The sequence below is a fragment of the Doryrhamphus excisus genome, chromosome 10 (genome assembly GCF_030265055.1).
Source record: "Doryrhamphus excisus isolate RoL2022-K1 chromosome 10, RoL_Dexc_1.0, whole genome shotgun sequence".
Taxonomy (NCBI): Eukaryota; Metazoa; Chordata; class Actinopteri; order Syngnathiformes; family Syngnathidae; genus Doryrhamphus; species Doryrhamphus excisus.
Genome location: NC_080475.1, coordinates 627,435 through 646,370, shown reverse-complemented (window position 1 = coordinate 646,370; position 18,936 = coordinate 627,435). Strand labels below are relative to the sequence as shown.

Here is an 18,936-nt window from a genome sequence, read left to right as displayed (position 1 = left end):
CAATGAACCTGGTTTTCCACAGAGGGCTGGAGTTCAGCTTTGGCCCCGTAACAGTAGCAGTGAGATGGTCTCTCTTCTTATCTAATTACTATCTGGGTTACTGGCACAATCCTGGGGGAGCCTTTCCTTGGCCTTGACGTATTTTCTAATTGTTGCAGTTGCTCCATCCATCTTCATGTCTTTCTGACTAAATCCTGCAGCCCGTGAGCTCCCTTTTTACTCCTCATATGCAAGACTTCCCCTTTTAACCGTAGCTCCCCAATGCCCCGACTAATCTCCTCCTGTCACTCACAGACCTTTTAGTTCCTTCCTTTACATCTAAATTTGATCCTCCGGTCGTATTGAACCACCTCGCTTCCTTCCTCCCTCTCATCTTTCTCTCATCCTCACACAATTTCCTCTCCCCTTCCCCTCAAGCCTCTCGGTTCTCCGTTCTAAGGATGATCGTCTCTGTCCACACAAGATAAAGATTCAAATTAAATATATCTATATTGTTAAATACATATTAAACAATAATGACGTGTATATAATTCTTAACATTTTTGTTTGCATGTTAATGTGGGGTTTATTCATTTTTTCATTCATGTAATTGAAGAATGTCAAATAAGCCCCTCTACCTGCCCACACGCAAAACTTGAAATTATTATTATTTATTCAAAATTATTTAAATTATTTGTGCAATTTACTGTTTACGCTGTACATTGTTGTTCATATTTGATGTCATCTATTTATTCTCCACATTATTATTATTAATCTATCTATCTATCTATCTATCTATCTATCTATCTATCTATCTATCTAACATGGCGGCGTGTCTCTACAAAATAAAAGCGGCCACACCAATTTTAAGTAATATATTGTAAGAACTGATAAATATGCACTAGAGATACATATATAGATTATTTTTCACGCATATATTGACCACTATTAGTTTGAAAACTATTTAAAATGTTTCACTGACCTTTATTTTGATAAGCACATATGGGAATCGCCTGTCTGTCTTGCTGGAACTTCCATATGTCTGACCAGATTTTCTTTGTTTCTTATTATCAGAAGAATGAAGAAAAGCCCGTAAAATGTGTAGTCAATTGACGACAGCTTGTCACATGCTAAGCCAATCTATGCCAGCATGTGTGATCAATGTTTTGATTTGGGGCAGCACGGTGGTCTAGTGGTTAGCATGCAGACCTCACAGCTAGGAGACCAGGGTTCAATTCCACCCTTGGCCATCTCTGTGTGGAATTTGCATGTTGCATGTGGGTTTTCTCCGGGTACTCCGGTTTCCTCCCACATTCCAAAAACATGCTAGGTTAATTGGTGACTCCAATGTGGTATGAATGTGAGTGTGAATGGTTGTTTGTCTATATGTGCCCTGGCTGGCCACCAGTCCAGGGTGTACCCCGCTTCTCGCCCAAAGACAGCTGGGATAGGCTCCAGCACCCCTGCGACCCGAATGAAAATTGCTATTTGTGATTTAACAAATTGCACAGCGGCAGCAGCCCACCACCACAGCTTGAAAAAAAAAAATCAGAGCCAAAACCCTGTAATGCATAATAGCCTTTCAAACACATCTAGGAAATGATTGTCACCAAAGCAGCTAAACACAATCTTCCAACCAAATGACTGCCACATCACCGCAGGACATCATTTTAGCTGTTGTTAAATATGACCATATGACCAAATATGATCATAAAAAGAGAATGGGCACTAATGATCTCACAGGCATATACAGTATGTCAAGTAAACATGATTCCATAAGAATGAAAATTCAGTCCAACTTTATTAAGCTTCAATCTGAAATAAAGGAGACTGCTATGGATTCATACTTTTACACTCCTATGCATCTAAGGCTGGATTTATGCTTCAGGTCAAAGTGCACAATTCCTAAATTATTCACATGTATCACTAGCCACGTTTACATGAGGAGTTTTTCTCTTTCTGAATGGAATCTTTCCGAAAGCAATGGTATACATGGAAAGGAATATTCCAATGGCGTGTCTACATGCGCCGCTATAATCAACCAGAATAGTCAATGGGGCATGCGCAGTAAAGCGTAAACACCAACATCACGTGATACCGACTTCCTCCAGTTTTTCTTTCACTTGTTGGAATAACTCCGTATTGCCAGTTTTTCCTTCGTCCAGTCTTGAAATTTAGTTTGAATCAAAAACTAACTTTCCCAAGCAACCCAGTGCCGATTGCTCGCCTCCATTTTTTTTTTTTTAATCGAAGAACGTCTGGAGCTGCGTGTTACATCATATCTCAGCATTCGCTGAAAGAACGCACCCGGGAACAGGAAAAGATAAAGTTCAATCTTGCTAATATTTTATAATTAAACTCGGCACATGTTTTATATAGATATGTATTTTCTTTTTTAATAAAACTGGACTTGTGAATGGCGTATAGAAGGGTTTAGATTCTGTTCCACAGATGGCGCTAATGCACATGAAAGCTGCTTGCCAAACGCCAATAAACAACAGAAGAAGAAAAACACCACGAAGAAGAACGCAGTCGGACAACTTTCCAATTGAGCGGGTACAAGATACCTCAATCGGATTGGGGAAAGAAATATTCCACCCCTGTTAGTCCCATTATATATTCATTTGGATTGGCACTTTTCTTTCGGAATGAGGTGTATACAAAGGTTACATTCTTTCCGTTTGAGCAAATAACCCGAATGGAATTGGAATATTTGGGTCCATGTATACGTTGCTCATATCTGATATGTTTACATTTATTCAAAACCTGAAACAACATGCATTTATGCTGCAAAATAAGTAAATCAGAGTGAGTAAGTAATAAGAAACAACTACAAACTATGATTAAAAACATCCTGTAAATGTGAACATTGGATGGCAACACAACATGCCATACCATTGGACTGAGGTTTAAATGCAGGTATCCTCAACATTACTACTATGCACTTCAGATGTAGCATATCGAGACCATAATTCATGATGTATGCTGTTCTGCAGTGTTCAGTATATACATATATAATTCCCAAATGTTCTACGTTTTGGTAATCAACTTTATAAGAGCCACGCATGAATACGTACTTGGTAAAGGATGCTGTGCATAGATGCAGGCTCCTTTGCTCCAGCAGAGTGGGATGCATCCACTGTCCTCCATGTGTTCTGCAAAGGGTGGTGTTCCAATCCTGGCCACAGCACCCAAACTAAATAGCAGGGTACCAAAATCTGCATACAGCCTCAGGCGCTGTTGTGTCCAACGCGTTTGGCAGCTACCGAACAAGTATTCATATCAATAATTGACATGAATGAACAGAGGAAAAAGAACTTGAGATGTATCCAAAAATGTATGTCATCCAAAGGGTAGTAAAATATCCAGAAAAATTAAGCCAGTACCATACTGATGCTCACTCCTTGAGACACGACACGACACGGCTAGCTAGCAGCTGGTGCAGCATTGCATGACCTTTAACCAGGAAAACGCCATCACCAAATGATATCTTCAAGGCAACTCCCTTCATGCAAAGAACTTTGTTCCACTTCAGACCATCCAGCGGTGAAACAAATCCTCAAAAAATATCAAAATTTTGTGTTTTCAAGCAGCAGCAGCTTATCCAAATATAATCAATGATGTAAAATCCATAGAGAACAGGTTCCCAGCAGCCCAAATGTCAGGGTTGCAGGATCATAGCATCCACCTTTTTCTGGTCCTTCCCTGATCGTATCCAGGATCCAGAGGAGACAGCAGGACAGTTGAGTGAATGAGGCGGAGAAGCTGGCATCAGAGAAGAAAGCGAATGTAGGGCAAAGAAGGGCAGATAAAAGTGGAGCGCAGTGAAGCAGAGGTAGGTGGGAGTGACTGAGGTGAGCAAAGAAACTGAATAAAAAAAAAAACAAGGATTAAAAGTGGTTTTGCAAGAAAAGAGAGATGGCAAAAAAGCGCTCGGCTTTACATCATGCAAAGCTTCCCGGGTCTGCAGGACTTAAACAGGTCAAGCAGGTGTCTTGATGTCACAGAATGACACCAAGCGACACAGACCTGGAGGATGAAGTGAAGCGCATTCAAAAGCGGGAGCATCCAAGTCAGTGATGTGAACCCAAGCAGAACGAAAGCGAGACCATGAAGGCTAAATCATGTTGCAGGAAAAACAACTGAGAGCAAATGACGCGAGAGATCCGTTTTCCGAGTCAGGCGCTCTTCTGTAACAGCGGTGGAGCAAACGGATCCCAACATCGCTTTCCCTCACAGGCTGCCGCAGCCGATCACGAGTGCGCTGTGCATGCAGTGCACCATGGAGTGTGTGTGTGTGTGTGTGTGTGTGTTTATTTAAGCTCGAGGAAAGGGGGTTTACATATGCAAAAGCGTGAGTGTGCGCCTCCAGATAAACATGTAGGTGACAGCAAGTGAGCTATATGAAACTAAACAATGTGTGTGTGTGTGTGTGTGTGTGTCGACAAGAAGCCCAAACAGAAGACACTCTTCTATGTCTTAAGTGAAGGCTGCAGTATAAAAAAGGTAGTCCCGGGCGGAGACGAGTGTGTGTTTGTGTGGTGTTGGGAGGGGATGGCGTTGGAGGAAGAGAGAACAAAAATAGATGGTAAAATGTAAATAAGGTCACCAACTAACTTGTATAAAAACGGGCTGACATATTAGACACTGCAAACATACATTTGTCTGTTTCATTTACTTTGGTTTCCTATTTTCTTACTTTATATCAGTCATCTGTAAATCATGCAATTCTCTTTTTTCCCCTTTTTATCATACACGCTCTTCTTTGCATGCCGTTTGATTCAGCCTTTTAAGCATTGACCCCCTTAATGCCTGCGTTCTCCTGCAGTCATTTCACATGCTGTACTTTTAAGATTTAATTGCAGTTTTCATGGTTAACTTACCATCTACCCAAGCAGCAACATTGAAAAAAAAAACGTCTGGCTAAGAATGGCTTATGGTGAGGTTATGGTGAGGTTCCTATTAAGATAAACAATCCAGTTCCAGTGTTTGTTTGTTTTTTTGTTTTTTTTGTGTGTAAGGAGACATATGTTAAACGCTCACTGTCAATAGAATAGCCTACATACACAAATTGTGACGGTGGACCAACTAACTACAGTTTACGACATGGGTCTCAAACTCAATTTACTTGGGGGCCCACTGGAGTTAGGGTCTGGGTGAGACTGGGCCGCATCAGGTTTTCCACAAAAAAAACAAAAAACGCATTTATTAAAAACAGAAAAATGAATAAACTTTACTTTGGTTCCGATTTTCTACAAGAAAAGCTCTGATAAAACATTCCACTGTTCTCAAATATCTTACTTTTTATTTTTCTACACAAAATAAGATGAAAAATAAATAAATCAAGAATAAAAAACATCAATCAATCAGTAGTAAATAAATAAATATAATAATAATAATAAAACGGCAAATAATAAAAACTTAAGAAACCACATATAGTTGGTGGGTAGACAAATTATTGTTTTCAGATTAAAATTAACAAAGCATTATTAGAGCCCTGTAGACATGACAAAACACGACTATAGTCACATTTATACTCTTTTTATTTACAACATATTGCACAACTGCAGGGTCTTGAGACACATGCTAACTCGCAAACTAGAGAGCTAGCGACCTAAACGGTAGCCTTCAAGTTATTTCCTTTAAACTTAAATTGCCAAAAACTTACCACTGTTTGAGACCCCTGGTGTAAAGAGACAAATGTTAAACGCTCACTGTCAGTAGAATAGCCTACATACACAAATCGTGACGGTGGACCGACTAACTACAGTTTACCATGTTTAAACACCAACAGCTATGGCAAAGACCTGCGATACTAAATATAGTTCTACACAGTTTGAGTTCCCACAGTGAAAGAAACGGCAATCTGGGAAAGCAGAAAATAGGATCCAGAAAATGTCACCTTACATGGGCTAAAATCATCACACAGCAACTTAACATTCAAAAAAGGAGACAAGACATTAAAACCATTTTAACTTCTGTCCATAATACATTATTGCCAGCAGAGGAGATTATTGGAGATTATTGGCCGGACTAACAAGCTTAGAGTTTGAGTTTAGTTTAGTTTACCTTTGATTTTAGCCTTCTTGGTAAGATGACACCGTGAGTCAGACTGTTATTTAAGTAATGACCTCCTGAGATTTCTGATGGATGACAAGCTTACTAAACCTACCAAAATTGGCACAGTATTTAAACGGTTAGTAATAGTTCTGAAGTATAAGAGATTAGAACATGGTCAGAAATTAGCTGCACAGTTTATAGTTTATACACTGGAAATTATGGTAACTTTTTTTTTTTTTTACTTTTTTTCATCTTTAAATTGTAGGAACACACACCGAAATGGACTTGCAAAGTAAACTTTCACAAGGGATGCTTTGTTGGGAGGGCCAACCAACCCGCCTGTTTTGGGGGTTTTTGCTTGTATTTGTGTAATTGAATGCCTGTTTTTAAATACTACTAATACATGGGAAATTAATGAATAATATCTTTCTCATAGAAATCACTATAAAATATCAAACAAGACAATTCATTCATTTTCTACCGCTTATCCTCACGGGGGTGCTGGAGCCTATCCCAGCTGTCTTCGGGCGAGAGGCGGGGTACACCCTGGACTGGTGGCCAGCCGATCACAGGGCACATACAGACAAACAACCATTCACACTCACATTCATACCTATTCATACCATTCATTCATACCATATTCATTCAAACATTCATACCTATACCAATTTGGAGTCGCTAATTAACCTAGCATGTTTTTGGAATGTGGGAGGAAACCGGAGTACTCCACACAGAGATGGCCGAGGCTGGAATTGAACTCGGGTCTCCTAGCTGTGAGGTCTGCGCGCTAACCACTCGACCGCCGTGCAGCCCCTCTAACAAGACAATTCAATGAAAATCATATTTACATTTTTTTCCCCAGTTAACTGAGTGCAAGAGTGTCATTGTGATTAAATGCTATGTTTATTATGCACACTGTTCCCAAGGATGAATATGTCATTGCCATTGTGCTCCAAGAGCAGCGAGACAACATCATCTCATCAAGTTTCAGGCCTCAACCTTGACGTCAGCTCTGGGACACGCATCCCACTGAGACTTGCCAAGTTAACGTTAGAGAAATTTGATTTATGTTTGAAAACCTTCTCGAGCAACACATACTTGTAGCTCTAAATATACAACACCCTACTGGAACACAATTGTTACTTAGCAACAGCCAAGATAAGCTTACAAGCCATAACATCTCGATCTGCACCTCCAAACCTAATTCCATCATACGACACATTAACGCCAGGGAAATCTTTCAAAGAGCAAGAAATTGCTGTTCCAGGGAGATGCTGGCCAAGACAGAATTAAATAGAAAGAAATGAAGTGAGGACTATAAAGCTGGTTATCACATTACAGCAGATCACTGCAATGCCTGGTTTCGCTGTATAGAGGTTACATTAGACCAGTGGCTTAGTGGCTTTTTACAGTCGCATACTCCTTCAGACCCTAATCGACCCCTACTCCTGCACACTGACCTTCAAATAGTCAACATAATTAATTGGTTAATAAATCTTATAGTAATTCCAGATGAAAATGATGTATTTTGCATGGTCACATTTTGATAAAGCTTCACAAGAGCACTAACAAATACACAAATGGTCTGCATATTAATATAATACCGAGGAGAATGTTGAGCAATCATAATATACTGTAGCAGTATCGGAAGTACAAAAACACATACAACTAACGATAAAGCCTCATTTTGAGGGGGGGTAATCCACACTCACAGTGACAGGTTTTCCCTGCTGCGCCATGCAGGGGTTGGAAAAACCAATATGACTGAAATATTCAACATTAAACACTCTTTAACTCACAAAATAACTTAAATAACTTAAATAATAACAAAATAAATAATAAATAATAACAAAATAACTAACTTGAGCTACGTTCACACTGCATGGTATGATGCATAATTCAGATTTTTTGTTTAATTTTTTGTCAAATTTGTTGTGTGGTTGTTCACATTACCACACAAATGTGACATGTTAATATGCACAATATTAATATGCTTGCATTTCCCTTACTTTCGTGTGAGCACTAGTGATGTGCGATACCATTGATTCCACGAAAAAACAGGCCTTTTCCTAAACAGATGAATGGATATATATATATGCATACGAATGAGGCATGAGTTGCATTTGAAAAAATCGCAATTGTGCTGTTCACAATAGCCAACAATAGTTTTTCTCTTTCCGAATGACCTTTCCGAAAGGACATGGAAAGGAATATTCCAATGGCGTGTCTACATGCGCCGCTATAATCAACCAGAATAGTCAATGGGGCATGCGCAGTAAAGCGTAAACACCAACATCACGTGATACCGACTTCCTCCAGTTTTTCTTTCACTTGTTGGAATAACTCCGTATTGCCAGTTTTTCCTTCGTCCAGTCTTGAAATTTTGTTTGAATCAAAAACAAACTTTCCGCAGCAGTCCAGTGCCGATTGCTCGCCTCCATTTTTAAAACTGAAGAACGTCTGGAGCTGCGTGTTACATCATATCTCAGCATACGCTAAAAGAACGCACCCGGGAACAGGAAAAGATAAAGTTCAATCTTGCTAATATTTTATAATTAAACTCGGCACATGTTTTATATAGATATGTATTTTCTTTTTTAATAAAACTGGACTTGTGAATGGCGTATAGAAGGGTTTAGATTCTGTTCCACAGATGGCGCTAATGCACATGAAAGCTGCTTGCCAACTGGCAATAAACAACAGAAGAAGAAGAACGCAGTCTGACAACTTTCCAATTGAGCGGGTACAAGATACCTCAATCGGATTGGGGAAAGGAATATTCCACCCCTGGGAATCCCATTATATATTCATTCGGATTGGCACTTTTCTTTCGGAATGAGGTGTATACAAAGGTTACATTCTTTCCGTTTGAGCAAATAAACCGAATGCAATTGGAATATTTGGGTCCATGTATACGTGGCTATTGACATGAAAAAAATCAGATACAGGTCGCATATGGTCGAAGAAATCGGAATTGACCTGCAGTATGAACATAACTTTATTTGTCCAAAAGATGCACACAGAGCAATGCATAACTTCATGCTCTGTCTCCTTTCTGCTCCGTTCTACTTGTGGTACTCTTAATTGGGAATGCTAAGCGCTAATCTGAAGCGATGCCATTAGTGCACATGCAGAAAAATTGCTTTACAAAACAAGTGTTGCTTACATCCAATGAAATATGAAAGTACATTAAGTACATAATAATAAGGGAAGAACACAATCTTGTACTTACCGGCATAGTGTGATTGTCCGGAAATATCTGAAACACAAAGAAAAAAAACTGTCATTTTGAAAGTGGACATGTTCGATGTTTATAAGAACGTCAAAAAGCTGAACCCCGAAGACAAGACTCTTGACTTGCCTTCGTGATTTTGCGTCATATGCTGAACAAAAAACATTATTTATATTAATGGCATCCATGGCCCATGAAGTGTGAGTACTTCCTTTCTGACAAGGATGTTGACACTGATCTGTTGTAGCACATCCTTGGTCACAAGATGATTGCATCTTTCATCTTTGTCCCTGTCTCATTTTTTTAGCGACAATGGCCGAGCTTTCAAAGATTTTTTTCCGCATAAACTCTGGTCTCCATAGCGTGCATGTCAGTTTTGTGACTTCATGCGATTTTTTTATTATTTTTTTTTCCTTTAATTTGGGCAAATATATGAAACATTACAGTGCATTTCTTACATCAATCAAAATATAACCAGTGCTCGACAATAACGATGTACCGATGGCCCGGGGCAAGTCAAAACAAAATTCGGGCAAGTAAATCCAATCATTAATATTCCCGTCGGGCAAGTGCACTTTAGCATGCCGTACTGCCAAGAGTTTTTTTTAAAGCGGTTCTTGTTGGGTGTTGGTAAAACACGGACTGCGTAATTCCGATGGTAATTTGCAAACCAATCCTTCCAAATCTTGAAATGGACCAATCAGAATCGGTTATTTAGACCGCGGTCCGTAATCCACAATCCGCGTTTTACCCACACCCGTTCTTGTTCGCGATCAACCAATCAGCGATGGTTTGACTATGAAAACATCTATCATGGCGTCCCTGCCAACATCGTCTAATTCTTCAACAACTTGTGAAGGAAAACAGCAAAAAGTGATGAACCAGTGCCTCCTAAAAAAGTATTTTATTAGCGGCAGCAAATCAAATGATGGCACAGGTGAGTGAATCACATTGCTGTGACAATTTGAAGTGGTCACAATGAAACACCACCCATTAGATCCAATACCAAGTGCTGATTTTGCACAAGCTGCAAAATCTAGCGGTTCAATTTCTCTGTGTATTTTTCTCACCTTTGCTTCACAAATTATTGTTTGACCATTGAGCATTTTTTTCAGGATTAAAAACACTTTACTAGTACACAAATGTGTCTATTCAATAATGTTTCATTGTGGTGCACAACTTATAAATATCACTGCTTACTACGACTACCATGTGTAAGGTAGCATGTCTGAAAATTTGTGGAGATGTATGTTAAATACATCTCCACAAATTTTTAGACATTCCTCCAAATACAATGCATCAGTACTATTATTTGATGAATTATCAGCATATATTGATATATGATATCATTATGGCACTTTTCATTTTACATGGGGCAAGTTCGGGCAAGTAGTTCTCACCTTAAGGATTCCCCATGGGCAAGTCATTTTTGTTTTTAACGTAGAGCCCTGATAACTTTCCATTATTAGGCTTTTTTAGGCTGAAGCAAAAGCTTATAAATGCCTACCCCTTTTTGCAAGATATACGTAATCATGTTCATGCCACTGTCTTGTTTTCCCCTGTTATTATTATCATTGTAATATTATTATTATTATCATTATCATTATTGTTATAATCTTTATCATTATTACCATCATTATAATCATCATTAATATTACCATTTTCATCATGGGTCTACTGATAAGAGGTCAGATACGATGTTTGGAAAGGACTGATGTTTACGATGTTTAACAGCAAATGATCATACTTTTCTTTTGACCTTGACCAACCATTGTGCTGATTAATGGTTGACATACGGTTACAAATAAACAGGATAAATATAAACAACACAGCACAAGAGATGCTCACGGCTCCATTAAACTGCCTGTTATCTATTTATTACTTACCTACCACATATTCCAGACACAAAACAGCACCATCACTACACTTTTTCACATCTCCAATTACCATAAAATCCAACCGGTTATCAAAGACGACACTGAAACATCTGTCACTACTGCTGCTGTTTCAAAGCGTTCCTCTCGCATATAAACACTCACTTCAACACATTGCACTCCTACGCGTGCGTGATGCTGTCATTTTTCTTCCTTCTCTCTCCAGCTCGGAGCGGAGGATGACTGCCTCTGGCTGCGAACCCAGAACTGATGCCATGCTGAGGGCATTGCACAACACAACTTTCATTGTGACAAAAACAGATTGAAGGAAGCAGCCCTGCAATCATCATCCCTCACAATACGGTGGCTGACGTTACTCACACTGTCAGCTTCACTATTAAAACTTCATTCTGATGAAGATGAAAAACTTTCACAACACAATTTTTTCATATTTAGCTGGAAGCATTCTCATATGTTAATATTAAAGACAATTTAAATTTTTCACTCCTTAATTTGTAATTAAAGCATGCAATAAACACAAGTCAATTAATTAATGTAATGGCTTCTCCCACACACCTCTTAGGTAAAATTGGAAAATATACTAAAAATATATATATATTTTTTTTTACTAGGGCGGTCATAGTTAACGTGTTAATGACACGTTAACGGCGGCAATTTTTTGGACATGCGATTAACGTGTGCTCCTCATGTTTGAGCCCCGGCCCACACCGTAGTTTGATTGAAGCACGGTAACTCTGTAGCCACAAGCTGGAACAAATATTGAGCAGAAATGGAAAGAAAGAGTATTTAGATTTGTAAAGTTCGCTTCACAGCCCTGGCAGATGGCTCTTGTAGCAAGACCAAAGTTATTTGTATCTGTAAGTTCCAAAATGATATCCCTTTACATAAAATATGATGTAATTATCGTTGTAGTTGCACATCGAATGGTTTACCACAAATGAGATTTCCCATACTTCATTCATTCATTCATTTTCTACCGCTTTTTCCTCACAAGGGTCGCGGGGGGTGCTGGAGCCTATCCCAGCTGTCTTCAGGTGAGAGGCGGGGTACACCCTGTACTGGTGGCCAGCCAATCACAGGGCACATATAGACAAACAACCATTCACACTCACATTCATACCTATGGACAATTTGGAGTGGCCAATTAACCTAGCATGTTTTTGGACTGTGGGAGGAAACCGGAGTACCCGGAGAAAACCCACGCATGCACGGGGAGAACATGCAAACTCCACACAGAGATGGCCGAGGGTGGAATTGAACCCTGGTCTCCTAGCTGTGATGTCTACGCGCTAACCACTAGACCGCCGTGCCACCATTTCCCATACTTATTATAGATAAAAATGCAATTAATTCTGAGTTAACTACAGACAAGTGTGATTAATCAGTATCAAACATTTGAATCTTAGGTAGAACTTTACAAATGAGATTGCATGCTAATGTGAATAAATCAGTGCTCTTTTCCGTGCAGCAATAGAAGGTATGCAATATGACTGAATGCAACACTCTCACTGCTCTGCTTTTCACTTCAAGCCAACATGTTGCCTCGTGGGTAAGAAAAAGTTGACATTTGATAGCTGATAGTAGAGATCCTGTGTTTAACCCTTTATAGAGGTGGAATGGCCCCACATGGCTGCGGAGAACTACTGAAGCAAGTGTGAAAACAAGTTTGTTACAGTACTACAGTAGTGGGTAGTTATCCTATTCTAGTTTTAAGTTTTCTTTACCCTAGTGTTGCCATCTCCACCAAAACAAACAAGCAGAACAAATAAAAGGTGCATCCTGGGTAGCAAAGTGCAGAAATCACTAAGCAAATATCCAAACATATTTCCTCCTTTCTGGTCCGTTTGTTTGTTTGTCCAACTATGCCTTCTGTTGCAAGCACATTTATCAAAGCAAAACATACAGTAGCAAGCTGACACTATATCAGAAGTGTCATTGTTTGTGCTGCACACTCAGCCAGTGTGTGAGGTTTCCACATGCAACTGCTTGCATGGTGGTGAGCATTGCAAATTCCTTTCCAGCCCTCTCAGCCTTGTCAGACCCTCTCTGTACCTGCCGAGCACCGAGCACCCACACACCAGCCTAAATAAGACTCTTCCGAGCCAACAAGCTGCTACATACCTCTATTGGTGCAGCCAAGAAAATCCCAAAAGTGCATGTTGGCAGCTTTTAGGCAGAAGACTACACCTCTGCTCTACACAGAAGCTTGTATGTGTTCCACTTCCTACTTGTGCTGTATGTCTTCACGGAGGAGAACACCCGCCTCCTACTTATTGTTTCCGATTGACACACCTTTTGAGTATCATTTCATAACAGCTGCCTCCCAACCTGACACTTATTTCTCCTCCCGTGGTGCACCCCTGCTCCTCAATGCGTTCAATTTCACCCACAAGCTCCGGCTTGTCCCTCGTTTTTTTATTTCTCCTTGACAGAAGCCAGACAGGTGTGACCATCGATCCAGCATCTTCACTGTCGCTTCCTTCATTCCTGTTGCTTTGGATTAGTTGCAGAATGAGAGAAGTGTGACGCCCTTGGACACATGGAGAAAAGCCCAAAGCTGTCAGATGAATCATAATGGCTTAAAGAAGGTCCATGTGTGCACTTTTAAAGACTTAGACATGTAGAAGCAGCTTATTACCATAAAACCCATAATAATATGAGGTAGCACACTTGTGAACAATATCAGTGAAGGCCTGAATCCCACACTAATGAGACAACCTGCCTGACCATTGGAAGAAGCACATCATTAAAATGACAGTGATGGCAATTTGATTATGATTCACATAGCAACAATAAAATGCTGACATGTCCAGGAATAGCTGTAGCTGTAAGCCAGGAAGACCAATAATAGTCTTGTATGTATCTAACTATAGACTAAGACAGTGTTTTTCAACCTTTTTTGAGCCTTGGCACGTTTTTTACATTGGAAAAATCTTGTGGCACACCACTAACCAAAAATGTTACAAAATGTCACCACGACCTCACACGTGCATCAATAAGTCTATAGGAGGAACAAGGTAGGTGTTGCCACACGGACCAATATTACATTGCTCTGCCAGTCTTTACACCACAGACACTCGACAGTAGCCACGTTTTTACATGAGGAGTTTTTCTCTTTCCGAATGACCCTTTCGGGAAACAATGGTATCAATGGAAAGGAATATTCCAATCTCTTGTCTACATGCACCGTGAAAATCAACCAGAATAGTCAATGGGTCATGTGCAGTTAAACGTAAACGTCAACATCACGTGATACCGACTTCCTCGAGTTTTTCTTTCACTTATTGGAATAACTCCGTATTGCCAGTTTTTCCTTCGTCCAGTCTTGAAATTTAGTTTGAATCAAAAACAAACTTTGCTTAGCAGTCCAATACCGATTGCTGGCCATCCATTTTCAAAACTGAAGAACGTCTGGATCTGCGTGTTACGTCATATCTGAGCATACGCTGAAAGAACGCACCCGGGATAAATTTAAACAGGAAAAGATAAAGTTCAATCTTGCTAATATTTTATGATTAAACTCGGGACATGTTTTATATAGATATGTATTTTCTTTTTTAATAAAACTGCACTTGTGAATGGCGTATAGAAGTCTTTAGAGTCTGTTCCACAGATGGCGCTAATGCACACGAAAGCTGCTTGCCAACCGCCAATAAACAACAGAAGAAGAAAAACACCAGGAAGAAGAACACACCCTGGCAACTTTCCGATTGAGCGGGTACAAGATACCTCAATCGGATTGGTTAAAGGAATATTCCATCCCTGTTCAATTCTTTCCATTTGAGCAAATAAACCAAATGCAATTGGAATATTTGGGTCCATGTATACTATTGTATACTATACTACTATATTTGCAAATGATAATTATTCATTCATTCATTTTCTACTGCTTCTCCTCACAAGGGTCGCGGGGAGCCTATCCCAGCTGTCTTCGGGCGAGAGAAGCGGGGTACACCCTGGACTGGTCGCCAGCCAATCACAGGGCACATATAGGCAAACAACCATTCACACTCACATTCATACCTATGGACAATTTGGAGTCGCTAATTAACGTAGGACCGTGGGAGGAAACCGGAGTACCCGGAGAAAACCCACGCATGCACGGGGAGAACATGCAAACTCCACACAGAGATGGCCGAGGGTGGAATTGAACCCTGGTCTCCTAGCTGTGAGGTCTGCGCGCTAACCACTCGACCACCGTGCCGCCCCAAATGATGATTAATAATGTTAATTATAAAAAGTGATATTGGATAATTCCTCATGGCACACCTGACGGTTTCTCAATGTACACTAGTGTGCCGCGGCACAGTGGTTGAAAATCACTGGTCTAAGATACTGTATGATCTTCATGAATGACTGCTGATCATTGCCAATAACAATGATGTAGTTTATGGCTGATGGTGTGCAAAAGACAAATGACATCATACTATATATAATGTACATTTAACCCATCAGGCAGTTTGAACTGGTGATTTGGGGCTACTGTGTTAAGCTTAGCATGAAAACAGCAAATAGTGTGCAGTGTTGAGATATATTATATGTAGGTTGTCACCCCGCCCCCCCAAAAAACATGCATCCTTGCAACAATGCATCATCTTGAAATAAAATACATGCTTCAGTATTGTTGTTGTTCATGACGTAAATCCACCTCTGTGTGGACCTTTGCACCCAAGTTACCAGAGAAACCCAGAGGGGTGGTTTCGGCCACTGCACCACTGGCTATCTGCTAGGAATACAAATTACTGCACCGTGTCAAACGTCACCACACTATCTTTACCGCGAAATGTGTAATAGTCATAAAAAATAATCATACGTGTTAGCAATAATAGAACCTCATGCAGCATCCACGTAAACCCCATTGTCTGTCTGTTAGCCCTTTAATGCTAAGCTAGCACAGCTAACGGTGGTGGGCTATTCCCACCCAATCTGCCCCCAAAACGGATCAATGCTCACCCGCTTAAGCCAGGCCCCTATTTCCCGTCACTGGACACCTTTTTCCAGTCAGTCCGCTTGGATTTTAAACATGAGTCCCAGTGATATTAAAATCCGACTTGGAGGTTGTTGCCTACCCGCTGTGGGTCCCTCCGACTGATTGTGTGACTGAACAGCGCCGTGCCCGGTTTGCCGGTGTCACTGACGCTAGCCGTCAGCTAGCAAGGCTGCCGCTGTGATGCTACATCTGGAGGCGATACTTGGGCGATACTGCAAATTTTGGTATCAATTCGATACCCAATAAATGCAGATCGCTGATACCGATACTTTTGGGTCAAAAGTCCTTGATTGTATGATTTTTGTGTTCAATGTTTCTTTATTGTAATCAGAAACACAGGATATTTTAGGCAATTTCAACTGCACTGTCGTAAATTAATGCCTAAGCGAAATTAAGTGAAGTAAAACCAAAAACACCTGAAAGTAAATGCAACAGAAAAAACATGTACATCTTCGCTGCAGGGGCTGCACCGCGGTCAAGTGGTTAGCACACAGACCTCACAGCGAGGAGACCCGAGGTCGCGGGGGTGCTGGAGCCTATCCCAGCTGTCTTCAGGTGAGAGGCGGGGTACACCCTGGACTGGTGGCCAGCCAATCACAATTTCTCTCTGACATGTATGACAGGACGACGTGTGGTATTATGACTTTATTTTAGGAAATTTGCAACTTTATCTTGTAATATTACAGCTTTTTTACTCATAAATACCCAACTTTATTCCCAGAAATTTAGAACTCTCGTAATATTATCTCGTAATAAGTAATATTATCTTGTAATATTATGACTTCTTTTGTCACAAATTTACAAATTCATTTTCGTACATTTACAACTTTAATCTTGTTATATCATGACTTTCTTCTCATAAATTATTTACTATAGAATTATTCAAGTTTTTTCTCGGCTGCAGGGCGGCACGGCGGTCAAGTGGTTAGCACGCAGACCTCACAGCTAGGAGACAAGGGTTCAATTCTACCCTCGGCCATCTCTGTGTGGAGTTTGCATGTTCTCCCCGTGCATGCGTGGGTTTTCTCCGGGTACTCTGGTTTCCTCCCACATTCCAAAAACATGCTAGGTTAAGTGGCCACTCCAAATTGTCCATAGGTATGAATGTGAGTGTGAATGGTTGTTTGTTGTTTGTGATTGGCTGGCGACCAGTCCACGGTGTACTGTACTTCGGTCGCCCGAAGACAGCTGGGATACGCTCCAGCACCCCCCATGACCCTTGTGAGGATAAGCAGTAGAAAATGAATGAATGAATTAATTAATGTTCGTTGCAATTCTGAACCTATCCCCGGTATCGATACTATCGATACTATCAATTGACCCGCCCAACCCCTGACTATAGCTGTTCCAACATGGCTGTAGCTTTCAGAGGACAGGGGCCCAGAGAAGTCAACATAATCAGGAAGGACCCCCTCAGACACTGTGTATCCTGCACACACACCATATCATATATAACACTGATGTTGGAGGGTACCCCACCAGGATGGAAAGTTGTCTTTGACTCAACAGCAGAGACCAACAGCTCCGAACTACATTGTCATACATAAAAACATACAATATACACAAAATAGAAATTGTAGTAGAGGTAATATAAGATCTAGTAAAGTACAGCCTGTAAAGCATAGAGGTAGAGCGGTTTGTCACCTTATCATCAGAAATAATAACCAGAAAGCCTCAAAGAAGACTGGGAATAATACATAAAGACTGGAAATAACACATAACATTAGGGAAATTGCAAAAATACAGCAGTGTATTAAGGTGATAACAGGAGCAAACAAGCTATTGGGATTGCAGTGGTTTGCTGGAGCCTATCCCAGCTGTCTTCGGGCGAGAGAAGCGGGGTACACCCTGGACTGGTCGCCAGCCATCCACAGGGCACATATAGACAAACAACCATTCACACTCACATTCATACCTATGGACAATTTGGAGTCGCCAATTAACCTAGCATGTTTTTGAATTTTTGAACTCAGGTCTCCTAGCTGTGAGGTCTGCGCGCTAACCACTTGACCGCCGTGCAGCCCCTGAATTGGACATCTCTGTACAAATATTGTGCTAACTTGTTAAGACAGACAAAGCTAAAAGTATGAATAAAATGATAGCAACACAGTACAAACATAAGACAAAGGGGCTTTAAGTAATAAATGGAATTGAATAGTGATGACATGATGTGCATACTATGTACGTACAACATTAAATTTTCATTCGACAAAACATACAAAACCTCTCATGCTAGTAGTTAAGCGACACGGGTTCAAAGTGGACAGGCACTGAATATTCAAGGCTGCTTTCTTCCTGTCATGTCGCATTTCTCAACAGGTCTGCATGGGATATGCATATCACATGGGACTTCAGGGGCAATTTGGAGAAGGAATAAACACGGTACTTTAACAGAACACACTTGCACTAACTTTGTTCTTTTATTTACTATTTCCTTCAAAACAATTGTGGTTTTGACACATATACATTTGACAGTATTATTAAAACACATAAAACCACTTCCCACTAAATTGTAACTTTCCAAATATTAATTACAAACTTAATTTTGGCCGTAAACACATCAAAGCTCGCTACAGCATGCAGCTAGTTACAGTTAGTGTGTCTCGGCAGAAGAATACACGATGCTCCGTGAATAACAGTGAACTTTTTGCACTTCATTAGGGAAATTCATCACCATGGAATTTAAAATGAACAACAGAGTAGATAAAACCACGGTATAACTAACTACACAATCGATCATGACCGCTTCGACTGCTCCCCCCTCCCCTCCCATGCAATGG

The 18,936-nt window shown here is 40.4% G+C and overlaps 1 protein-coding gene across 11 annotated transcripts in view; it reads right to left on the bottom strand.

Annotated features, from left to right (window-relative positions):
• Positions 1 to 16,304, bottom strand: part of LOC131137737 (focal adhesion kinase 1-like) — an 82,344-nt gene extending 66,040 nt beyond the window's left edge. For 3 of the 11 annotated variants that reach the window (XM_058086003.1, XM_058086006.1, XM_058086005.1), the window contains exon 1: positions 3,057 to 4,889. In XM_058086003.1, the coding sequence (XP_057941986.1) occupies positions 3,057 to 3,129 (73 nt within the window). In that variant the 5' untranslated portion in view covers positions 3,130 to 4,889. Of the gene's footprint in view, positions 1 to 3,056; positions 5,217 to 9,271; positions 9,299 to 16,119 lie in introns of those variants that run through there. The other 8 variants (XM_058086004.1, XM_058086008.1, XM_058086011.1 and 5 more) reach the window with 7 other exon arrangements.
• Between the last annotated feature and the right edge of the window lie 2,632 nt (positions 16,305 to 18,936).